Consider the following 26244-nt stretch of genomic DNA (forward strand, 5'->3'; position numbering starts at 1 on the left):
TATTTTCCCATCAGTCTTTAGTTATAGTGTAGCACTAATCATTTCCAAATGGTTCCGCTGCTCCTAGAAATCTGAGCAAGTGCTATATTTGGCCGGGCTGCTCAGTAGTTAAAGAGAATTTACAGTTCCAAACCGGATTTGGGAATAGAGTACAGGATATTGGGGAGCATCAGTTAATGTCACATATAATATAACAACCTTACCTAATCAAGTTACAGATTAAAAGGAGATTGCCAGACAGGACCAACAGCAGCCTAAAGTATCCTTTGTATTTCTTCCCTTTTACTTCCTTTTTTTATTTTAAAAAATCACTTTAGGATTAATACAGAATCTAGCTAAACTTTGGAAAAAATAATACAAAAAATAGAATCACATTCTGGTTTGTTTTAGACTGAAACATCACTCATTTATTGTGGGTATGCTATGCGTTGAGGGTCTACATATTGCATATTGCAATGGGCATCGAGATGCGTTGCAGATGTACACACCATGAGACACGCATACATGGAGACTAGGCCACCTACTGGTTGCATTTATGTTTCATATTTTTGAACCCCCAAACCAGGATCAGGAATGAGACCCCCGTTCGTTACTTCCCTCCTTCCGCATCCCTTTCCTGCTTCCCCCACTTGCGTTGCTTACAGAAATTCTTCCCAATTTGATCATACCAAAGTTTGCTATCATGTCCAAGGAAATCCTCTGAACTAGGATTGCAAATCTCAGTTTGGACAACTCGCTCAAACTGCAGTTTGCAAGCTCCGATGCAAGAGTAAACTGTGGTTTGAGCAAACTGGAAGTGTTCCATGAAGCTAAAATAAAACCGATTATGATAAGCTGGTGAAATTGAAAAAACATTTTTGTTGCTTGTTTACCTTATGATAGAATTGTTAAGATGTTTACTAGACCTGTTTACATGATTTTGTAATTTTTGTATACAGTATTGTCTTTCTGTCTTTAAGTTTATTACTTTGTTCTGCATTCCGGGATTGAAAGCATTCCATGAAGAGTGGGCTATCAACACTGCAAATAAATAAAATAATAAGTGGATAAATATGTGAGGGTACAAGGGAAGAGGTGAGGGTGAAGGGGCTAGGAAAACTCAGGTCTTGTTTCTGTTCCTGGCCAACCATGGTTTGGATTGGAGGGCTAGAAATGTGTTGTCTGAATGAAGTCACTATCTTGCACAATGGGTATATTTTGGCTTCAACTCTTGAATCAGCTGTTCTTACAAAGTCAAGCCACATAGGATATCTGCCCAAGCTGGCTGTTCACTGGCATTGTGGGTGGGCAGACTCCTGACTTTTCACTGGAGTCGACATCATTAAGTTATCATTTTGTGACTGAGTCTGGAAGAGGGAGAAATACTCTGTAGTGATCTTGTAACAAGTATTATAGTGTTTAACATTTTGCTTTTCACATCCTCTGCTTCTGGAGATAAATTTAGTGGGATTTTTTTTAAAACCTTCCAAGGACACCTTTGAATTATGCTGTGAGTTTTGACACCAGTTGTACATATTTAGCAGTGTATTCCTATTCTTTGTTTCATTTTTCTTCTTCTAAATTCCACCTAGATAATTTCAAACCTGGCATGTTTTATGTCTCATAGCACCCCTTTAGTGGGCAGAGCACCATTTCATATTGGTAGTTCTATTTGAGCAGAACAGTAGTAGTAATAATAATAATAATAATAATAATAATAATAATAATAATTTATTTATAGCCCACCCATCTGGCTGGGCTTCCCCAGCCACTCTGGGCGGCTTCCAACAAAATATTAAAATACAGTAGCAACAATTAGGTTTGACTTCCAAATGCAAAATCCCAAACACACGCCTCATTCTATCTTGGCTCTTTCCCTTGTGATTCTTGTGTTTTTAGAAATAAAATTGGTTGGTTTTATAGTTTAAATAGCAGCATTAAAAAGCCTGGAACCTGGACCAGGCTCACCACTGCTTGCTTGAAAAGGTAAATATAGGTCCTTTTTAAAAAAAGAGAACGGTTCTATACTTGCAGTTTCTTAATATTTACAAGGATGGCTTTGGATTCTAAGCCTACATGGTAGAAGCTGGTTTCGTAGCTGATTCATGCAAGAGGGAGAGAAGGGAGAGCAAGCTTGGGGGTTATCTGTTAGTCTCAACCCTGCCCTCTACTAAATGGAAACATGCAAGGTTGCTTACACCCAACAGTGAGCTCACTGTTATATGGTCCATGCAGACTGCCATTTGTGATGCGTTTTTAGGCACAGGCCTGTGCTTTATAGGGCCATGTCCTCCCCCCGCAATGCTTTCCCTATGAAAACCCACTCTTCACAACTCAACTAGACCTAATGGCAAATGGGAGCAAATATGAGGAAAACACAAATTGCTGTTTGTTCCAATTTGGCATTAAAGAGCAGGGGGAAAGCTCTATGGCAAAAAAAACAAAACAAAACTCCCAACAGTGTTCGGACACAGCGCTTTAAAGCATGGACCTGTGCCTAGAAAGTGCAGAGGAAAATGTAAGTGTGGATGAGATAGATTATAAGCAACGTTATACACTTAGGCAGGAATAACGAGCCACACAAACATAAGATGGGGAACACCTGGCTTACCAGTAGTACATGTGAAAAGGATCTAGGGGTCTTGGTGGACCACAAACTTCACATGAGTCAATAGTGTGCTGCAGCATCAAAAAAGTCTAATGCTATTCTAGATGAATCAACAAAAGTAAAAGGTAAAGCTAAAGGACCCCTGGATGGTTAAGTCCAGTCAAAGGTGACTATGGGGTTGCGGCGCGCATCTCGCTTTCAGGCTAAGGGAGCCAGCGTTTCTCCACAGACAGTTTTCCAGGTCATGTGGCCAGCATGGCTAAACCGCATCTGGAGCAACGGGACACCGTGATGGAAACTAGAGCGCACGGAAACACTGTTTACGTTCCCGCCACAGTGGTACCTATTTATCTACTTGCACTGGAGTGCGTTCGAACTGTTCGGTTGGCAGGAGCTGGGACAGAGCAACAGGAGCTCACCCCATCACGTGGATTTGAACTGCCAACCTTCTGATCAACAAGCCCAAGAGGTTCAGTGGTTTAGACCACAGCACCACCAGCGTCCCTGTCAATAGAACTGGACACTTCCAGTTCAAGGGAAGTAATGGTTCCACTCTATTCTGCCTTGATCAGACCCCACTGGGAATACTGTGTCCAATTCTGGGCACCACAATTTAAGAAGGATGTTGACCAGCTGGAACATGTGCAGAGGAGGGCAACCAAAATGCTCAAGATCCTGGAAATAATAATAATAATAATAATAAATATTATTTATATCCCGCCCTCCCCAGCCGAAGCCGGGCTCAGGACGGCTAACAACAATAAAATAGTACAGGATTCTAAAAACATTTCATTATAAAAATTAATTAAAATCAAATTGTTGGCAACTGTTAAGCTAAATTCTGTGGAGATTGCCAAAGGAGGGAGTCAGGCTGTGCCCTGACCAAAAGCCTGGTGGAACAGCTCTGTCTTACAGGCCCTGCGGAAAGATGTCAAGTCCCGCAGGGCCCTAGTCTCTTGTGACAGAGCGTTCCACCAGATTGGAGCCACAGCCGAAAAAACCCTGGCTCTAGTTGAGGCCAGCCTAACCTCTCTGAGGCCTGGGACCTTCAGGATGTTTTTATTTGAAGACCGTAAGTTCCTCTGTGGGACATACCAGGAGAGGCGGTCCCGTAGGTACGAGGGTCCTAGGCCGTATAGGGCTTTAAAGGTTAAAATCAGCACCTTAAACCTGATCCTGTACTCCACCTCCACAATTCAAGGAGGAATTGGGTAGGACTCAAACCAATGGGGGACGCAGGTGGCTCTGTGGATTAAACCACAGAGCCTAGGGCTTGCCGATCAGAAGGTTGGCGGTTCGAATCCCCGTGATGGGGTGAGCTCCCGTTGCTCGGTCCCTGCTCCTGCCAACCTAGCAGTTCGAAAGCACGTCAAAGTGCAAGTAGATAAATAGGTACCGCTCCGGCGGGAAGGTAAATGGCGTTTCCATGCGCTGCTTTGGTCATGCTGGCCACATGACCCGGAAGTTGTACGCTGGCTCCCTCAGCCAATAAAGCAAGATAAGCACCGCAACCCCAGAGTCGGCCATGACTGGACCTAATGGTCAGGGGTCCCTTTACCTTTACAAAATCAATGGCTTCAAGTTCAAAGCCAGGGAAGGAGGTTATTTGTAAATAACATGCCTGCACTTGTGTGGTTCACAATTATAAAACACTGCTAGACGGCATCAGTTTCATAACAGAGTCTTGACCTTGCATGAGGTGGTTGATGTGTGAGCCTCACAGGCTGGGGTTTCCTACCTAGAAAGTATTGCAGCTTTTGAGAATCCAGAAGTTGCTCTTGCTCTTTGAGAAGCTGTGCTCAACTGAAGTATAGTAGGCCCAGTTTTTCCCTGCATGCAGTTACACGAGTGAAAGAATGGAAGAAGACGTTTGCCTTTGTCAGAGATTGCAAGATAAACTCTTCCTGGTGTTGGGCAGGAAATGGTTGCTAGGCATCTTCGAAGGGCATCTTTTCCTGAAGTGAACAAGGCAGGCCTTCGTTGCACCAGGTGTGTTTGTGAGGCTAGTTTTTGGTGTCGTGCTCAATGTTCATGTTGCCATCCATGCAGAATGGAAAACATTACGCAACTTTACATTATTTAGCTAGCAGTTAATTGGTATGATCAATATTTGCCTTGTAAGCTGAAATTATGGGAAAGAAAGATTTAGGAGAATCAGAAATTAATGGGGCCTGTTTTGACACAGATACCATGGAAAGAAACCTTTCCTTTGCTGAGCAAATATTTGCAGAGCAGAAGCAATAAAACGAATAGGTTTAAAGGTAATATCCTCTCTCTGAGTTGCTTGTATGAACAGTCTTTACATCTCACGCAACAATAAAAGGACCAGATTCTTCATCCTGGTGGCATAGACAAACTCACACTGCTCATCACTGGTGCAAGTTGCTCTCCTCTGGCTTTGAACAGCTATAAAATAGGGCTGTCCATATTCTGTACACACAATCACAGATCCCAAATTTTCAATAAAAAATAGTGAAGAGTTGTGCTGCTTCAAAGATTAAGAGATCTGTTCTGTGATAAACTTACATGGATTACACTCCATTTCATGAGATACATGAAGTGTTATTCTGAATTTCAGCATAACCCATGATTGGTAGGAATTATAAACAGCAAGGTTGGGGGAAATGAAATACAAAAAGTACATACCGGAATAATTATATTATTAGCAGTCATGCACAGAACAGTTTTCAATGACATCCAGGCACATAGAGTGTGGTTGAATTAAAAAACTCATCTTTTTCTGATTCAAGCTACAGATGATAGAAATGAATTCAGTGATTTCCTATTGAATCCTCCCTTTGAATTATATGATGACATCATGATCAGGCGATCAGTCATTTTATTTGCATGCAGCCTTTCCAGAGTTAAAACCTTATTCAAGGCGGCTTACAACATATTAAGGAAAGACAAACATAACAAACATCCAAGAGGGCACAACCAACTGAAACAATTTCTACATAAATCATAAGATCCAAAATAAAGGTACAAAAAATTAGCAGCAGCAGCAATCACCTGTCCCCCACAACAAAACCACCTAAACTGTACACCATGGGTCAGCAAACTTTTTCAGCAGGGGGCCGGTCCACTGTCCCTCAGACCTTGTGGGGGGGCCGGACTATATTTTGAAATAAAAATAAAAATGAACGAATTCCTATGCCCCACAAATAACCCAGAGATACATTTTAAATAAAAGCACACTGATTCCCGGACCGTCCACGGGCCGGATTGAGAAGGCAATTTGGCTGGATCTGGCCCCCGGGTCTTAGTTTGCCTACCATGCTGTACAGTACACTATGCTCTGTTCAGTTCTGTTATGTGTGGATTGAAGCAGGACAAAGTGTTTATAAAGAAAACAGGGAAAAAGAAATCATATTATTGGTGTCTCTCCCTGCCCCCCAACACAGAACACACTTTCCTAGGTAACTCTGCTTCCTGGACTATTTTGATTTGACTAATTTGGCTAACTGTTTTGTTTTTTTTTAAAAAAACTTTTTTAAAAAAACAGATCCTAAGCTGTTATAATTTAAGAAATATAACCTCTTTTGATGACACTTCTTGCATCTCTAGTCTTCGTTATGGGCACGAGGCAACGCCAGCACATCTGAGTCATAACCAACAACTGCTCTGCGTAATGTGACCTTTGAGTTTGGTCGCCTTTGAGTTTTGTGCAGCATGTACCACTAGCAACTCTTGCATCATTCATCCCACGAAGTACAGTTACACATGTGACGGCAAGCTTATCGTGAGACTATCTGACTGTGTTTGAACGAAAATCTGTCTGTAGCAAAGAATACAGTGGTGCCTCGCAAGACGAAATTAATTCGTTCTGCGAGTTTTTTTGTCTTGCGAATTTTTCGTCTTGCGAAGCACGGTTTCCCATAGGAATGCATTGAAAATCCAAAAGGAAACAAACTTGCAAGACGTTTTCATCTTGCGAAGCAAGCCCATAGGGAAATTCGTCTTGCGAAGCAACTCAAAAAACGAAAAACTCTTTCGTCTTGCGAGTTTTTCGTCTTGCGAGGCATTCGTCTTGCGAGGTACCACTGTACAGCCAAGTAGCATAGGTAGACAACAATAGTAATACTATGTGGAAATCTTTTCGCTCCATAACTAAGCGTGGGGCTCACTCAGTTCAGTGGGGCTTACTCCTGAGTAAAAATACAAAGCCCGTTTCCTTTTGGCTTAGCATTTCCTGGTCGTTCAAGATACATTTCTTCAGCAAATCCTGAGCAGGATAGAGAAAGCGCATGCATATAGATGAGGGAGCAAAGGGTTGTATGAATGAGGAATGCCTCTTTTGAGACACTTAGATCCACTGTCCAGTTGGGGTTTGGGAGATTCTCATCTGGCTTGTAACTGATACCACAACAGCTGTTTTTCATTTTATAAATTAAATTTTGAAAACCAGTGGATTGCACGTTTCGGCTATAGAGCTTTTAAAAAAAAGGAGGAGGAGGATCAACAAAAATAATTTCCCACCTGCCACAGGGGAATGAGCTGATAAATGAAAAGATGAAAGATTAGATCATGAAGTCAGAGTCTAACTGGAAATGGATAACTCCATTTTACAATCTCAGGCTTCCCCCCCCCCCCCCCGCGCAACTCTGTTTGTCAGCCGCTTTGTTCGTTGGCTATAGTTTACTCTGATTCAATGTTATATTGCCCACTGATTTTATGGCAGCTAATTCCTACGGAAATATAACAAACCATGCCTCATCCTAAAAGGATATTGCCTTTGAGCTACTTGGAAGTATCAGTGATGGGGGACTAGGATTGACAAGGAACCTGCACCTTGAATGCACCTGACAGCTTCTTTACTGGCACACCTGTACACAGACTGAGCATCTGTAAAGTGCTATGTCCTTTTCCAGCTCTCCCCAACTGGCTTCCTGTCATAAGGAAGGGAAATGGAAGTCCTTGACTGCAGCTGAGGAGACAAAGAACCACTTAGACCCCAGTTGGAGGACTGATCTGCTCCAATATATCTGCTTCCTACTAGCCACTCGCTCAAGTTATCGCCACCTAATCCCTCGAACAATATACCCAGCAAATAATACAGTTTGCGTTGCTTAATCAAAAAATGATACAGCCATCTGCCACCTCTGTGGGGGCTTCCAGATGGGGTTTTCTTGCGGAATCAGTGCCGCTCACGGGCTGCCCACATGACATCCTTGTCACCAAAATGTCAGGCCGCTTTTTAAAAACATTTAATTCAACCGCATTGTCTTACCTCGAACGTAACCAGAAGACTTTATATTCCGAACAACAACAGAAGGAGACATTGTACAGTGGTACCTCGGGTTAAGTACTTACCATAATTTGTTCCGGAGGTCCGTACTTAACCTGAAACTGTTCTTAACCTGAAGCACCACTTTAGCTAATGGGGCCTCCCGCTGCCACTGCGCAATTTCTGTTCTCATCCTGAAGCAAAGTTCTTAACCCGAGGTAATATTTCTGGGTTAGCGGAGCCTGTAACCTGAAGCGTACGTAACCTGAAACATATGTAACCCGAGGTACCACTGTACGCTCTTTTGTAATTCATGAAAATCTTTAATAATTAAAAGAACAACAACACTTAATTCAGATTTCCTCTTAACTCAGAAAAGCTGCTAAGAAAAAACAGTCAGTTATACATCTTCAGTCACCACTGGTGTGGCAGATCATTAGAACATTTTTCTTTTTGCCGTGTGTGGTGGTGATTCTAGTGGGTAGTCCCTATTTCCACACCCTTGATTCCCTTTGCTCCTCACTGGAGCACAACCTCGGTGCTTTGTGGCAGCCCAAACAACGTGAGTGTGCCAATTTCCACTGGCTGCATGCTGGAGGTATGTTTGAACCCAGTGAAACTATTCTTTCAAGATGTCCACATTTGTGGAGGGTTACCTCGGAGATAAGGGACGCGGGTGGCACTGTGGGTTAAACCACAGAGCCTAGGACTTGCCGGTCAGAAGGTCGGCGGTTCGAATCCCCGTGACACGGTGAGCTCCCATTGCTCAGTCCCTGCTCCTGCCAACCTAGCAGTTCAAAAGCACGTCAAAGTGCAAGTAGATAAATAGGTACCGCTCCAGCGGGAAGGTAAATGGCGTCTCCGTGTGCTGCTCTGGTTGGCCAGAAGCGGTTTAGTCATGCTGGCCACATGACCTGGAAGCTGTATGCCGGCTCCCTCGGCCAATAAAGCGAGATGAGCGCTGCAACCCCAGAGTCAGTCACAACTGGACTTTTAAAAAATTATAATGCAAAGGTCCCATGCAAGACTTCTGTATCAGAATTTCAGTACAGTGGTACCTCGGGTTACATACGCTTCAGGTTACATACGCTTCAGGTTACAGACTCCACTAACCCAGAAATAGTACCTCGGGTTAAGAACTTTGCTTCAGGATGAGAACAGAAATCGTGCTCCGGCAGCACGGCGGCAGCGGGAGGCCCCATTAGCTAAAGTGGTACCTCAGGTTAAAAACAGTTTTAGGTTAAGAACAGACCTCCAGAACGAATTAAGTACTTAACCCGAGGTACCACTGTACAGTGGAACCTCTACTCACGACCACAATCCGTTCCGGAGGCCCGTCTGGACGTCGAAATAGGTCGCTGGGAGAGGTGTCGTTGTGTGCAGGCGCAGGTGGCAATTGCCCGCTTCTGCACATGCGCAAGCGGTGTCAACCCCTCCCACCCCGGTTACTTCCCCGGTGTCCTTTTATTTAAAATGCATCTCTGGGTTATTTGTGGGGCATAGGAATTTGTTCATTCCCCCCCCCCCCAAATATAGTCCGGCCCACCACATGGTCTGAGGTACTGAAAAAGTTTGCTGACCCCTGCTTTAGATCTTAAGGAAGGCTGAGCTCCTGTTCATTTAATAACTAAGTAAAAGAAGAAATTTTGGCATGTGTAAACCCCCATGGCAGCATACTCTTTCCCCAACCTTGCACTACCTCTTATATTTCTGCGTGCCATCCAGCTGTTAATGTTTTTATTAAATTTGTCTTGTTCAGCTGGTAAATGAATGTTCCTCCCTTATCAAATGTGCATATTTTGATACAGAAATAGAAATTTAAAAAGCTGGCTCTCTTCTAGTGGTACTGGAATAGTAGTAATAGTGGTAATGGAAGGTGGTACTGGTGTACAGCGGTACCTAAGGTTAAGTACTTAATTTGTTCCGGAGGTCCGTACTTAACCTGAAACTGTTCTTAACCTGAAGCACCACTTTAGATAATGGGGCCTCCTGCTGCCGCCGCGCCGCCGGAGCACGATTTCTGTTCTCATCCTGAAGCAAAGTTCTTAACCTGAAGCACTATTTCTGGGTTAGCGGAGTCTGTAACCTGAAGTGTATGTAACCTGAAGCGTATGTAACCTGAGGTGCCACTGTAGTTTTGCACCCTGCACTATGTTCAGGATTAACATACCAAATGAATGAAATAAAAACATACATCTACCAAAGCGTATCTCTAAAGAATTCTGAGCTCAGCAATTTCCTTTGTGTACCAGAACTGAACTGCCAGCCCTTCCATAGGTGAATCTACTTGTGGTTATCCCAAGCTTTCTTCATTTTAGCACTATAATTTAGTCGGGAGGTACCTGTTCTGCTGCTGCTATTGTCCTGACTGAACTACTGCAAATCACCCAATTTTCCACTAGGATCCAGGTCTACTGACTCAAATCATGTACTACACAAAGTGATTTTGATGAGGTTTTGCTCGGTCTCATATATATACAGTGGTACCTCGGGATGCGAACAGGATCAGTTCCGGAGCCCCGTTCGCATCATGAACAGAACATTAGACGCAACGGTGCGTCTGCACGTGCGTGGGTTGCGTTTTGCCGCTTTCGCATGTGTGTGACGTCATTTTGAGCGTCTGAGCATGCGCGAGTGGCAAAACCTGAAAGTAATGTGCTCTGTTACTTCCAGGTTGCCGCGGAGTGCAACCCAAAAGTGCTCAACCTGAAGCACATTCAACTCGAGGTATGACCGTATATATTTATTTAAAAATTGCTATCAAAACACTTTCACTCAAATTCCTCACAAAGGTTATTTATTCCAGTTTTTTGTAATCTGTTAAAGGCTGTAATGTCAAGGCTGCTCTAAACACAGTTCTGTGTGTAATTCTTGTGTGCCTTCTTCGTCCCCCCAAAGCAACTCCCCCCCCCCTTTGGAGGTTATGGGATTCTCCTTCCTTGGAGATTTTTAAGCAGAGGTTGGGTGACCATCTGTCATGGATGCTTTAGTTGAGATTCCTGCATCGCAGGGGGTTGGACCAAAGAACTCTTAGGGTCTCCTCAAAGTCTACCGTTCTGTGATTCTATGATCCGACTGAAGGGACACTCAGCCTCCTAAATGGGCCACTGTGATTATATCTTCTGCCTAATCATAAATCTCAGCAGAAGCAGAAGCTCTGAGAAGAGTATTCAAAAGCTTCTGGGGATACGTTTAAACTAGGACTTAATAATTAGCAAGGTCTGTTGGACCCCCATGCCACCCTGGAGGGGCATGTTTATGCTGTGCTATGCTGCAAATTGCCTGGGAGTAATTAATTCTGACCACTAGCTTCCTCCCTGTTTTCTGATAATAAATTTGACTAGCAGTGTTATATTTTCCAGTTATCTTTGTTTTCTTGGCGACAGATTCTCCCCCTCCCCATTAAATTAAGGGGGCACGAAACTTACCTCCTGCTCACTGTAGCAAGGATTGTGGGGGTGGGGAGAAGTTTGGATACTACAGTGGTACCTTGGGTTACATATGCTTCAGGTTACACATGCTTCAGGTTACAGACTCCGCTAACCTAGAAATAGTTGCTCGGGTTAAGAACTTTGCTTCAGGGTGAGAACAGAAATTGTGCTCCGGCGGTGTGGCAGCAGCGGGAGGCCCCATTAGCTAAAGTGGTGCTTCAGGTTAAGAACAGTTTCAGGTTAAGAACGGACCTCCAGAACAAATTACGTTCTTAACCCGAGGTACCACTGTATTTAGGGGCAGGCCAGGACTTCAGTCTGAACTAAACAGCTTTAGCGCATTTCATGCAAATGAAGAACCATAATCTTTCTAGGAAGTTGTCCTGAATGTTTATTTTGCCTTACTATGGTTTCAATAGCTTCTTTAGGTTTCCCTATTATTGTACAAACCTGCATGACTTATTTTACAAGGGAGGCTCATAGGACATGGGCACACACACATAAATGCCCTACCCAAATGAGTAGGTATAATCCAGGCAATGGCGGCTTTATTGTAACATTGTCCTCTCCCTTAAAATCTATTGTCTGTCTTCAGCTGGTGTGCATTTTATGTCTTTGATTTGGGGATGGGAGGCTTCAATACCTGCCCTTCCACAAACACCTCACGCATATATTCTCTTTATTTTCCAGTGTGGTGAGTGCAGGAGTTCTTCCCAGCGTAACATGGCCTATTAGCGGCAATAGTGTTATTTGTTTTCTAATATTTCTTCATGCATCATTTCAAGCCACAAGTAGGGAAACATAAAGTGGTTTTTATACAGGCGTTATTTCTTGTCTTCTTTGCAGTGCATCCATGTGCCAGGGCATTTGTGCTATAGCTTAAATTAATGGAGTTTTTCCGATATACCTAATTTTTGCCCTGGTAGCTAAACCTCTCAGAGCCTTAAATGTTGTGCTGTTGGCATGAATGGGCATGAATTTAGTCAAGGAAGGGATGCAGAGAAAGGGGTGGGTGGACCACAAAATTCTCCAATAAACCTGATTCTGCTGAGAATACATTTTACAAACATGCAGCTAAGTTGGCTCCTTTTGTTGAAGGGTTTGTTAAGCATTAGCTAAAGAATGCCATGGTCCAGCCTTCACGGTATGAAACCTAATTCTTCCCCTTTCTGGAGCCATGGCATGGGGTGTTTAATTTTTCTCTCTCGGTAGGGCTGCAGGCCCTCCGGTACTCCAGCCAAAAAACACTCATATTTTTGCAGGCTTAGCCCCTAACCCGTTGCCAGGCAGTAAAATGGACGTTTGTCCACCACGGGGGGGGGGGGGGGGGAGGTAGGAGAGGCAAAGGGAGATAAGGGTTGTGCTAAAAACCTCAGAAATTGTCCCTCTTCAATCTGTTTACTTGACAATGGCGATATTTTATTTACAGAAAGAGCACACTGCAAAGGTTTAAAGGAATGACTATGGCAAGCCTCGGATATCTAAATCTTGAAATGTTCCATTGATGGTTCAAGACTGAGACTATTTGCCTCGTGACCATGGTTGGAGAGGTTAAAGAGGGACCTTTTAATTTTGCTGTACTTTCGTTTTGTAAAAAAGAAGAAGAAAACAAAACAGGGAGACCTCAGCAGCAATGGCAGAGCCTCTTTGTCTAGCTTGGGTCCACCCTTCTTAAAGTAGGACGGCTTTTTCAAATGTGTAGTTGTGAACCAGGGCTTTTTCCCCAGCCAGAACTCAGTTCCGGCACCTCTCAGGTGGGCACCCTTGCCATTATAAGAGAACAAGGGAGGCGTTCATGGTGAGTTCCGCCACCTCTTTTATTATTATAGAAAAATAGCACTGGTGTGAACATATGCAAGTAAGCGAGAGGGAGCAGGATCATGATGGCACGCATTGCCCCCTCTGACATACTGTCTGCACAAATCCACAGCGCATACAAGTGGGACATATATAAGCTCTGTACAGTCATACCTTGGATTAAATGTGCTTCATGTTGAGCGCTTTCGGGTTGCGCTCTGCGGCAACCTGGAAGTAATGGAGCTCGTTACTTCCGGGTTTCGTAGCTTGTGCATGCACAGATGCTCAAAATGACGTCATGCGCATGCGCGAAAGCGGCAAAACGCGACCCACACACACGCAGACGCACCGTCGTGTCTTATGTTCCATTCAGGATGCGAGCGTGGCTCCGGAACAGATCCCATTTACATCCCGAGGTACCACTGTACAGTACCTCAGGTTACAGCCGCTTCAGGTTGCGTTTTTTCGGGTTATGCACCCACCGAAACCCAGAAGTACCGGAATGGCTTACTTCCGGGTTTCAGTGGTTGTGCATGTGTAGAAGTGCTAAATTGTGCTTTGCGCATGCACAGAAGACCAAATCGCAACCCGCGCGTGCGCAGATGCGTCACTGCAGGTTGCGAACGTGAATCCCGCACGGAATACGTTCGCAACCCGAGCGTCCACTGTACTCACGGCCAAGACCTCTGTAAAAGCAAAAAGCACCCAGTGAGTTCTCAAGCATGCATACAGAGCCTAAACACACACAGTTTGTATCTTTGCAGGGTCTGTGCACACAGTCTAGTGCAGGCTTCCTCAACCTCGGCCCTCCAGATGTTTTGAGACTACAGTTCCCCCCATCCCTGACCACTGGTCCTGCTAGCTAGGGATCATGGGAATTGTAGGCCAAAAACATCTGGAGGCCAGAGGTTGGGGAAGCCTGGTCTAGTGAATGTATGCTGGGGGGAGGGCTTGATAAGGTGATCTGCCCCTCCCCCTCTCCAACCCTGGCGTGATCCTCATATGCACCTGAAGAGGAGCATTGCCTCCCCTGCCAGCTTTCAAAGGAACGCTACAAGATTGATATAAGAATTCCACACTGTGGATATTGCCAACATAAGAACTGAATAGATTGTATTTCCTGATCTATCTGCTGGTCTTTAATTTCTCATAATATGTTTCGTTTATATGATAAGTTGGTCTATAGAACCATATATTTTGATATGATATGTTGAATCGCATTTGAAAAGAATTACAAAAGAGCGTACAGTGGTACCTCGGGTTACATATGCTTCAGGTTACATACGCTTCAGGTTACAGACTCCGCTAACCCAGAAATATTACCTCGGGTTAAGAACTTTGCTTCAGGATAAGAACAGAAATTGCGCAGTGGCAGCGGGAGGCCCCATTAGCTAAAGTGGTGCTTCAGGTTAAGAACAGTTTCAGGTTAAGTACGGACCTCCGGAACAAATTAAGTTCTTAACCCGAGGTACCACGGTACTGGAACTCGCAGTCACCAAATGAAGTTGCTTCGCAGCAAATTCCGGGTGGGCGAGATAATATGCTTCTTCACACGGTGCATAATTAACTTGCAGAATTAATTGCCAAAAAGACATTGTGGTGATCCTGACTTAGAATGTTTAAAAGAGGGTTTGACAAATTTGTGGAAGAGGAGTGGTTTTCTAACCTAACAGCACTCCCAGATTGCACTCCTTATTATTCAAAGAAAGGCCCTTCCAGAGTTGGTTGCATATCACATCTCTGGCGAGACAAGCCACCAACCAACAGAACCTCTGCCTTGTCAAGATTGTTTCAGTATTTTTTTACTCTCATCTGGGGCATTATGGCTTCCAAACATGTCCCCTGTGCCATAGACGGGTGCTATCAGTGTATCGCTGACACCATCGCCATAGTCTCTGACTTCATTTGAAAGTTGAACACAATGGATACCTGAGGGATCCCATAAGGTCAATATCAAGGGGCAGAACCGAAGTTGCCTAATATCACTCTCTGCAATCAGTCCTCCAGATGCTTCAGGTTACAGACTCTGCTAACCCAGAAATCGTACCTCAGGTTAAGAACTTTGCTTCAGGATGAGAACAGAAATCACACGACGGCCGCACAGCAGCAGCAGGAGGCCTCATTAGCTAAAGTGGTGCTTAAGGTTAAGAACAGTTTTGGGTTAAGAACGGACCTCCAGAACAAATTAAGTTCTTAACCCGAGGTACCACTGCACCTCCGATCCACAACCCAGAAACCCAACCAGGGTATTACCAACGCAAGCTGTTATTATCTCATACTCAAATTCACCTCAGGACTTACCAAATATCAGAAAGAAAGGTTGACGACATTGTTTACGGTATGTCCACATCGTTGATCATTCCAACATGGTAAAAGAAGCATAAACGAACCAAAGTTTTATCATCGTTTTAATGTATTATTTCATTTCCTTTTAATTGTGCATTTGTGGTAAAAAAAAAAAATTAGTTAGGGAAGTGAAACTACTGTAGAAGAAATTTTGTGTTTTGAAAGAAACTTAAGAGAATCAGCACAGCAAGGAAGGAATAGGGTGTGGGTGGAATTTATTGTTTTCTCTTTGCCCGTCTTTGTTTCCTTAAGCCTTCAAACTTAATAAATGGTGAGTCCTTTGGAGACAGCAATGGATTCTGATGCAATTGCTATAAGCTGCCCAGAACCCACAGGATAGGATCACCCACCAACTGCCTCTTTCTCTGGGCTTCTATGTTTTTCTAAGCACTGCACTGGGGGGGGGGGGCAGGGGGACCACCCTCCAAGCAACCTGATTTGGGGAGAGCAGTTTGTTTCTCCTCCCCCCCCCCCCGTTTCCATTTCCTTTTAAATGGAGAAAATACATTATGCACATTAATGGCAGCTAAAGCTGTGGGATAAGGAGATGGAGGGAATTCTTGTGTCCGTCCAATATTTATCATGGAATCCCTGACTCTCCACAGTCTGTTCTGGAGGGATTTGAAGGTCATTATTCAAATGTGTCACATGCAACTATCATGGTAACAAACAACAATCTAGAAGCCCCTGTCAATCACGTTCCTTTCTGTTCTGTCATGTCAGAAAAATGTTGTTCGTTGGGAGGGGCAGCCCTGCAAATCCCATCTATTTTCACACACCCCCTTCCATCTGTGATAGCCTCACAATTAACACTCTGTGCCAAGGAAAGTCAGTTAAAGAAGGCAAATGTATCATCAGCCGGACCTGACTGCAACTCCTTCAGTTGCTCTGGATAGTTTTATATTAGGTGTTCGATTTGGTGATAGCCTGTGGCCTCTATCCTATCAAGTAATGAAATAATGAAATGAAAACGAGGCCTGGGGGGCAGAGAGGAATAGGCTACTTGACTTCTCATCTCAACCTCATGTAATTTGTGAAAGCGTGTTCTCATTAATGGAGAGCACGTGATGCGGTGGGGGCCTCCAGGACACTCCAAAGTTGTGGGGCTGGCTAATTGACCATTGGCCACTGATGCGATTGGGCTTCCCTTGTTGCTGGGAAGAAGTTAATGTTGCCATTTGTTGATTGGCAGCCAGAAATGCTAAAACTCCTTGCACGAGGCTAGGGCTTCCTCTTTTCGCCCGTGCATTGGATTGCCCGTCCCCCCACCCCATAGAATTAGGGTTGTTCGCTTTGACCTTGCTATGCCTGTCATGGGGTCGTCTGCTCTTGGGCCAGGGGCCTGGTAGGAATTTTGTCCATCTGGCTGATTGGCTGGGGCCATTTGGTTTTTGCCTACTGTGTAGCAAATCGTCACAACTTGTAAGGTTGCGGTTAGGCATTGGTTTATGGTTTGGTTGGTTGAGGGGCATGGATTGGCTGTGCCTGCCCCTCTCATGCTGCTGCTGCAAGGGATTCCGTTAAAGGAACCGGGGGGTAACTATTGCTTGTCCACCCTGTCAAGGGGACTCGGGCCACTGCAAGAGCTCCTGGCTGCATTTGGGGAGGGCTGAGGGCAGGTTGCCTGCTCCGTCGCTACCCCCAAGTGTATTCCCCTTTTCTGACTTTTGCAGGCGTGCGGAATGTCAGTCTGTCCCCCACGGTGGGGGCAGATAGTCGCAACCAATGCCTAAGCAACCACTCACATGGTGTGTATTTAAATAAAGTTGTGGCCAAAATTATGCCAAAAACCTTAAACAAAAATTTTGGTGTGATGTGTGAGTTATTGGGGTGGCCCTGGGGACCTCAACACGCAAGTCACTGTTAGTGGAGATTCTGTAGCAGCACTCGTCCATCTAGGGTTTGAGAGGGTCAGGGAGGGAGAGGAGATAGCTTTTGTCCTTGCGAACCATTCGGAGTGCTGATCTTTTGTCTCCAGTGTGGCAGGGCCCCGGCTGCATGAGCACGCATGTTTGCTGGATGCTCTCACTGCTGCTGTTGCCGGATCTCAGCAGACCTTTGAAAAATAGGACCCTCAGTAAGAGCAGCAAGTGTTTGCAATTAGCTTCCCCATATGGTGGGTTTTGTTTTCTGCATCTTCTCGGCAGAATAAGAGCCAAATATCTGGCATAGCACAATATCCAGTGTGGTGTTAGCTCATCTTACAAAAACCACAGGCTTGTCAGAGTTAAGTGGTGCTTCAGAAAGTCAGTGAAGGAATCTCCCATCCGTCAGTGGGTCAAGCTCATTCTCATGTCTCCTGTTACCAGGCAGCTCAGTGCTGTGTCTACCACAGGATCGTACCTCCTCCTGCTGCTATCCCTGGCCAGGACTGGAAGATTATCTTTTCTTCCTCCCTGGGCTGAATTTGAGATATGATGTGGTGCAGCGCCTTGCGGCTGTCTGTCTGCATTTTCATTGTTCTTTTCTTCCAGCAACAACCACTGGTGGTCCATTTTGCAGGGACAAGAAGCCCCCTTTCTTAATCAGCCCGGCTTCTTCTTGTTGTTTCCATCAGTAATATATTTCGATTTCTCATTATTGGGAACAATAAATAATCGACGAAATGAAGGTCTGGGGAGCACTTTAAATATGAAAAAGCAGATACAGTGGTACCTTGGTTTGAGAACAGCTTTGTTTATAAACAACTTGGAAGTAGGTGTTTTAGTTTGTGAAACTTGCCTTGGAATAAGAACATGTTTCGCTTTCTGTTGAGTGTGTTTCATTTGTAAATTGAGTCCCCCACTGCTATGGGGAAAGCACACCTTGGTTTAAGAACGCTTTGGTTTAAGAACAGACTTTGGGAACGGATTAAGTTCGTAAACCAAGGTACCACTGTACATACCTTGGGGTAAGGCTGGAGTATTTGGCCTAGGCTGTTTTGGTGGGTAAGCTGAAAATGCACCCTGAGATTGGAATGATTTTGGAGAGCTTGGTGAAAACTTGAATACTTTTCAGGGGTGGGTGGCATTATTGACAAGGCTGCTTTTCCACAATGAAAACATTACTGTCTAATGTCTCCTCTTCTACCCCCTTGGACATTGCCATCAAAACTAAGGGCAGTCTGCTGTGCTGCTCTGTCACAGTTTGAAGGAGGAGGAAAGCATTTTTACTGGATGGGGGGGCCTTCTGCTGCCTCAGTCATGGTAAGACCCCCACCTAATAGACAAGTATAAGCATTGTGGAAATGGCTCCACAAAGGTTTGTGCATGCTATGTTCAGCTCAACACTAATAATCATCAGGAAGAAAAAGGCTTACAAAAATTACAATAAATTATTATCCCGTTACAACAGTTTTGGACATCTGCAGAATTATTACATATCTGGTCTTTCATCTTCAGTCAGATAAATAGAAAGATAAGCGAGACCAGGGACGGCACGGGCGGTTGTAAGTTTTCGTGTGCCACTGAGCAATTAGATTTATGTATTGCATTCCATGTTGGATCCCTGCCTTCCATATAATGTAGCCCCTGTGGTGTAGCTTAACATAGGGTTACCAGACGTCCCCGTTTCCCAGGGACAGTCCCCAGATTTGCAAATAAGTCCCCAGACAAATTCCATCCCCGGAATGTCCCCGGATTTCATCTAATGTCCCTGGGAAACACAGCGGCGGCAGTCTCAGCAGCCCGGAGCAGTTGGCTCTGGCTGGCTTCAGGAGCTGCTCGGAAGTCCCCATATGATGGTGCTGCAGGGGCTCTAAGATGCAGCTTCCGGGCTGCCTCCACCTTCCCTGACCCCAGCAACTAAGCAGTGAAGGGAGGCTTCACGCTGCCTATCTGAGCTTGTGTGCAAGCAGGAGGGGGCAGGGATCTCTCAGTTAGGCAACAGGAAGCCTCCCTTCCCAGCTGAGGGATCCCGCCCCTTCCTGCTTGCACGCAAGTAGGAATGGGATGGGGGCTGCTCCGATGGGAAGGGAGGCATCGCGCTGCCTGAGCCTCGCTGCCACGACTGCTCTCAGCCCTCCTTCTCCGCCTTCCATGCCCACTGTGCACCGCTTCCCCACCACCACCACCACCACCACCACCGAAGAAGCAACAACTCAGGGGCTGTCCAGGCTCATGGAGAAAGGAGATAGAAGCCTCAGAGGAAGGGGAAACAGGGAGGTTGAGGTCAAGGGAGCGGCGGCCCCTCTGCCACCGCCATCACTGCAGCTTCAACGTCCCGAACGTGTAGTATTTATTTATTTATTTTAAGTGTCCCCGGATTCATTGGAAAAAAAATCTGGTAACCTTAGCTTAACAACCCATCTGGAAACCTGATACTGTTTGGTATTTGGAGACAGAGATACCACGATTGGAGCCATGAGACCTTGGAATTGAGGTACCTTTGCCATGAAGGTTTAGCAAAGCTCACATTTACTCTCACAAGAGCTGAGCACTTGGAAGCAGCTTTATTTTGACTGGGCATCTCATGTCCAGGAATAGAGCAGGCATATCCAACAGGTAGATTGTGATCTACTGGTAGATCACTGGACGTCTGTGGTATAAAAAGCTCAACAACCTTGGCCCGACCCCCCCCCCCCAAAACAGGGTTTTCCTTCCTAAAAAAAGCTTAACAACTGTGACTGGAACCCAAAAAAAGGGGGTAGATCACTGCCAGTTTTTAACTCTGTGAGTAGATCGCAGTCTCTTGGAAGTTGGCAACCCCTGGTCTACAGTAAAGTTGTCATATCTCTAGCTAAACAAGCCTAGCTCTTGCAGAGTTTTGCTGTAATGGCCACTAATAGGATTGCTTAGGAAATCTCAAAAGAGATCCAAATGATTGAGATAAAGAGACATGAATTGACCTTTAAAATGGGCATCTTGGGTGCATAGAAGAAGAAGAAGAAGATGAGGAGTAGTAGTAGTAGTTTAGATTTGATATCCCGCTTTATCACTACCCGAAGGAGTCTCAAAGCGGCTAACATTCTCCTTTCCCTTCCTCCCCCACAACAAACACTCTGTGAGGTGAGTGGGGCTGAGAGACTTCAGAGAAGTGTGACTGACCCAATGTAACCCAGCAGCTGCATGTGGAGGAGTGGGGAAGTGAATCCGGTTCACCAGATTACGAGTCTACCGCTCTTAACCACTACACCACACTGGCTCCCAGTGTGAAGATTTGTCACAGCAGCTTCTGCGTTCTGGAGCAAAAACCTTAGGGCTAGGCCTAGTTCATTCAAACAGCGGATGAGGTAGTAAACTTCCTCCCTGGACAACAGGGATGCCAGCAAGATGGGACGCGGGTGGCGCTGTGGTGTAAACCACTGAGCCTCTTGGGCTTGCCAATTGGAAGGTTGGCGGTTTGAACCCCCATGACGGGGTGAGCTCCCGTTGCTCTGTCCCAGCTTCTGCCAACCTAGTAGTTCAAAAGCATGCCAGTGAAAGTAGATAAACAGGTACCACTGTGGTGGGAAGGTAAATGGCATTTTCATGCGCTCTGGTTTCTGTCACAGTGTCCCATTGTGCCAGAAGCGGTTTAGTCATGCTGTCCACATGACCCAGAAAACTGTCTGTGGACAAACACCAGCTCCCTCAGCCTGAAAGCAAGATGAACGCCGCAACCCCATAGTCACCTTTGACTGGACTTAACCGTCCAGGGGTCCTTTACCTTTTACTTTTTTCTGTGCATGTTCACTGTATGTGGATTGGATCCACAAAAGAGGGCACAATTTGCATGAAAATATGCTTATTTATACTGTGTTAATAGATGCAAAATTAGAAGCCATTTATTAAAATAAAAATATACACCTCACCATAGTGGAGGAGGCCATAACCAGGTGTAAAATGTAAAGGGTAAAGGGACCCCTGACCATTAGGTCCAGTCATGACTGACACTGGGGTTGCGGCGCTCATCTCACTTTATTGGCCGAGGGAGCCGGCGTACAGCTTCCGGGTCATGTGGCCAGCATGACTAAGCCACTTCTGGCAAACCAGAGCAGCACGTGGAAATGCTGTTTACCTTCCCACCAGAGCGGTATCTATTTATCTACTTGCACTTTGACGTGCTTTCGAACTGCTAGGTGGGCAGGAGCTGGGACCGAGCAACGGGAGCTCACCCCGTCACGGAGATTCGAACCGCCGACCTTCTGATCAAGTCCTAGGCTCTGTGGTTTAACCCACAGGGCCACCCGCATCCCGTAACCAGGTGAGATCCCCTCTAATCCCTATTTGGACCCTCTTGGTTTCAGTAAGCATAAGGCAGGGATTGGAAGCCATCCCCACTGCCCACCCCATGAAGGGTCCCCATAAAGGGTCGTTGACTCATAGGCTGGAGTGGATCAACCAGGAGCTGAACATGAGCAATATGAGCACAGCATGTCTACAGGCAAACCAATAAACAAAATCTAAAAAAAGGGCCAACCAATTGAATTTCTGCTAGTCACACAGCTGTTAAAGAAACAAGAGCTCTGCTCTCTCGCCATGGCAACCTTAAACCATGTCAAGAATTCAAGTTTCTTGAGTCTTAAACTAGTTGCAGGTCTTTCATCAGTTGATCTTAGGCTGGCAATCCAGTACAAGATCATGTGCGATATTTCAGGCGGCAGGGAAGTGTTTTAAGTCAGCAGAGATTTATGGCAACCAGTGTTTAGGTGCCCAGGTCTGGATAAATTCAAGATCTAACTGGAAGGCAAGCAGTGTATTCTAAGAACGTTTGTTGTGTTCTTTCTTTATACTTCATAATAATTTCTGAAATATGATCAGTACATGTCCAACAGTCAGTCATGAACTCCTGTCTTTGCTGCAACCTTTTGCTTCTGGGTAGACATGTCACTGCCCCTTTAGGTTTCTGAGCTCAGCCACTGTGACACTTTCACACATTGCTTTATGTGAGACTGAAGTCTGCAGGTTTATGATCCCCGCACTGGCTTTCGTGAGCTGCCAGATACATGCACTGTATGTGTGTTTGTTGTGCTGGGAGGGCAGAGCTATACGGTGATCTGGCAGCAGTAGATCACAGGGATTACTCTCACACCTGTTTCTCCATTTTGCCTCAACCCTTCACCTGTCACAGGTGCAGCCCACTTGTCAGAATGTACGAAATCAAAAGTTTGCAATGGCAACCTTGTCTCCGCAAGAAGAGCCCTGCTCTTCTCTGTGGCCTGCTTGCCTCTTATGAGAAAGCAGTGTGTCATTTAAAGTGGAGAAACTTTGGGTCATTCCCCACCCCTTCTGCCCCCGCCACAATCTGGAGCAGCACACAGTCCAGGAAATATTTTAACGCCTTAGTTCAGACTAGTTCAGGGCTTTGCCACCTTGCACCATGGCTATTGCAAGGTTCACGAAGCACAAAGGTTGATATTCCCTCCAACCCATCCCATGACATAAGGGCTACAAACTGGTGGGTGTTTGGCTAGTTGTGTTCTAGAGTGAGATTTTCCTCAGAAAGCCAGAGGGCACCCTAGTTGCCCTGAACTGAAATTCAGTGACACAAAAAATTGTCAGTAAAAGCGAGATTAAAGCACAAGCTTGGGGCAATGTCAACGCAGAAAAAGAAAAACAAGCAATTTCTCCCTTCCGTTGCCAGCACAAGATAGCCTTAACTTTTGGGGGGCAACGTAAGGGAGTAATGGGGTCTGTTCCAAAACCCACTGCTGAGCTGACCACCCCAATCGAGGCCTGAACCTAACACTCTGCTTTGCATGGCAGACTCTTTGCAGTGAAGTGCAGCAGCTGCTTTGGAGCCATTGCCCCCAGCGAGTTCGTCATGCGAGCCCAAAAAAGTGTCTACCACGTGGGCTGCTTCTGCTGTTGCGTCTGCGAGAAGCAGCTTCAGAAGGGGGACGAATTTGTCCTGAAGGAGGACCAGCTGCTTTGCAAGAGCGACTATGAGAAGGAGCGCGAACTCCTCAGCCTAGTGAGCCCAACTGCGTCTGATTCTGGTAAGGGGGTCTTAAGGGTGCTGCTGGTTACTGTGTGCCACAGAAGGGCTCTTGTTGGGATATTTGGGGGTCAGGGTATCAAATGTTCCCCGGTGACATTCCCCAATCTGCTCTTAGTTTTATAATTCGAAATCCTCTGGGCTGCAAAATATCTGTTATTTATTTGTGACTCACACCAACCCCAAGGGAAGGGAGCAATGTTGTTGTTGTTGTTGTTTAGTCGTTTAGTCATGTCCGACTCTTCGTGACCCCATGGACTAGAGCACGCCAGGCACTCCTGTCTTCCACTGCCTCCCGCAGTTTGGTCAAACTCATGTTGGTAGCTTTGAGAACACTGTCCAACCACCTCGTCCTCTGTCGTCCCCTTCTCCTTGTGCCCTCCATCTTTCCCAACATCAGGGTCTTTTCCAGGGAGTCTCCTCTTCTCATGAGGTGGTCAAAGTATTGGAGCCTCAGCTTCACGATTTGTCCTTCCAGTGAGCACTCAGGGCTGATTTCCTTCAGAATGGATAGGTTTGATCTTCTTGCAGTCCATGGGACTCTCAAGAGTCTCCTCCAGCACCATAATTCAAAAGCATCAATTCTTCGGCAGCAAACCCTAACCCTCTTTATGGTCCAGCTCTCACTTCCATACATCACTACTGGGAAAACCATAGCTTTAACTATACGGACCTTTTTTAGCAAGGTGATGTCTCTGATTTTTAAGATGCTGTCTAGGTTTGTCATTGCTTTTCTCCCAATAAGCAGGCGTCTTTTAATTTCGTGGCTGCTGTCACTGTCTGCAGTGATCATGGAGCCCAAGAAAGTAAAATCTCTCACTGCCTCCATTTCTTCCCCTTCTATTTGCCAGGAGGTGATGGGACCAGTGGCCATGATCTTCGTTTTTTTGATGTTGACCTTCAGCTGAAGCTCAAGGCAGTGGCGTAGCATGGGGGGTGCAGGGGGGGCCGGCCGCACCGGGCGCAACATCTGGGGGGGTGGTCGCACTCGCAGCTCTCTGCCCCTACTAAAATCCACGGGTTAAGGGGCGCAAATTACTTGCCTTGCCCTGGGTGCTGACAACCCACTCTACGCCACTGGCTCAAGGGAGCAATATTTAAAAGCAATAGAATAAAACACACCTAATTTTAAAACAAGCAAGCAAGGAAACAAGGAAACAAACAAACCTGTATCTGATTAAAATAACTCCATATCTGCTTAATCCATCAAAAAAACTCTGTGGAGAATGTTCCCTCGCAAGCAGTTAACCTGTTTCTGGACTGTGTCTGAGTTCTGACTTAGCCTTCTCACCAACATGTTAGTGTTCTGTGCACAGGGAATTGTTTTGCAAGGAGGAGCGATAAATATTGTGGCCCAACAGCCACAAACTGAAGGAGCCCAGCCTCAGCCCAAAGGTAGTTTTGTAAACTCAGTTAAAACTAGGTTTCGGACTCTGTCAAGTCTCGTGCATTGTCTTGAACTGCCCAATTACCCCCCCCTCCACTTATCATTGTGAATAAATCTTGAAGCAGTTTATAAAGAAGTAAATAAAAGTGCATTCAAAACCATTTCAGTTTCAAAAATAGTACAGGTATCTTATACCATTCAGGGCAGTAGGATGAGTGCTACAAATCAGGGGAAGCCTGAACAAACAAACAAGCTTTTAATAAATGCCAGAAGCACCCAAAAGTTGATGCCTCCTGAGTCCAAGGATGGAAGGTATCTCAGAGGACAGGCACAACTACGGAGAACACTCACTTTTATAGGGTGACCAGATGATGTTCCACAAGTTGCAGCACAATCAACAAAGCCAGTCCCTTGTTATCTAATGTCCCGATGGTCTCCCTGACCTCTTTCCTACTTCTCATGTATTTAAAATTTTTTAATATTGGTCTTAGTGTTTTCATCAATATCCTCCTCATTTTTTTTATTTGCTTGCCTTATTTTCAGCTTATATACGTTTTCCTTGAGTTTGTACCCTTTTTTTGTTCTCATTCGGTCAAGACTCGCATTTTCCGAAGGAAGCCTTCTTGCCTCTTATGATTTCCTTTGTTTCTTTGTCATGACTCAAGCATGCATCTATCCATTCGTTGTTACAACACTTTATCCTTTAGTCTTCTCCTTGATTTCTTCCTCCATCTCAAGATCACCTTCCAAATCTTTGGTCGGGGTCAGGGGCGGGCAGTGCTGAGCAGTGGGCATCCAATCAGAAACCAAGAAACATTGAAACAAAGTTAGCAACTGGTCCTTCAGTACCCTGGACAGATCACAAGGAACAGACAATTTCAGCAGGTTCTTGGCACCTCCTGAGCTTTTCCATACCCCCTGTGGTTCTGAGGGTGCCAGTCCCTTGGGAGAATCTCATTCAGTGGGTGCTGCCTTCAGAGATACCAGTCTCTGACTTGAAAGACTGTTTGCTTGGGTGCTGTGGCCTTAACACTTGTGCAGTCTCTGCCACTGGCCCTCCTGGCATTCCTCTCCCTCCATGTCAGAGTCTTGGCTCTGGTTGGAGCAACGAGAGAGATAAGAGGCAGACAGCAGGATTGAGTAAGAGTGTACGTAGGAAAAGCTTTCTTCTTTTGCCAGTTGTAAAACCAAGAGTGGGGATGAGACCTTTTTCAGAGAAAGGTTAGGATTGTAGGACAGACCGTACTCTCTCACCCACACACTCACCCACATCACAAACAGCACCGTGATGGCTTTGATAATGACCGTTTTGACAGAGAGGTGACTCTAGAAAATGCAGCTGCCACGTAGAACAAAACCAGCAAAATGCTGCCATCTTCTGGCAGATGGCTGGTAAATAGAGTGAAGTAACTAGATACACAGTGAGAAAGAGCCAGGTTTGATTGAAAAGACTCAGTTGCTCTGCCCAGATAGTTCTCAGAAGTGAGAGCAGTTGCATCACGTTCTTCGCGAAGGAGACTGGGCTCAGTGGAGCAGAAGACCGAGACTGCCAGACTTGGCCTATTGAGCCTCA

The 26244-nt window shown here is 45.5% G+C and overlaps 1 protein-coding gene across 2 annotated transcripts in view; it reads left to right on the plus strand.

Annotated features, from left to right (window-relative positions):
* LMX1A (LIM homeobox transcription factor 1 alpha) overlaps positions 1-26244 on the plus strand; it is a 76488-nt gene that overhangs the window by 32599 nt on the left and 17645 nt on the right. For both annotated transcript variants that reach the window (XM_081012273.1, XM_081012272.1), the window contains one exon: positions 23053-23285. In XM_081012273.1, coding sequence (XP_080868399.1) covers positions 23053-23285 — 233 coding nt within the window. The remainder of the gene's footprint in view (positions 1-23052; positions 23286-26244) is intronic.

This window comes from Podarcis pityusensis, assembly GCF_964106645.2.
Source record: "Podarcis pityusensis genome assembly, chromosome: 6".
Lineage (NCBI taxonomy): Eukaryota > Metazoa > Chordata > Lepidosauria > Squamata > Lacertidae > Podarcis > Podarcis pityusensis.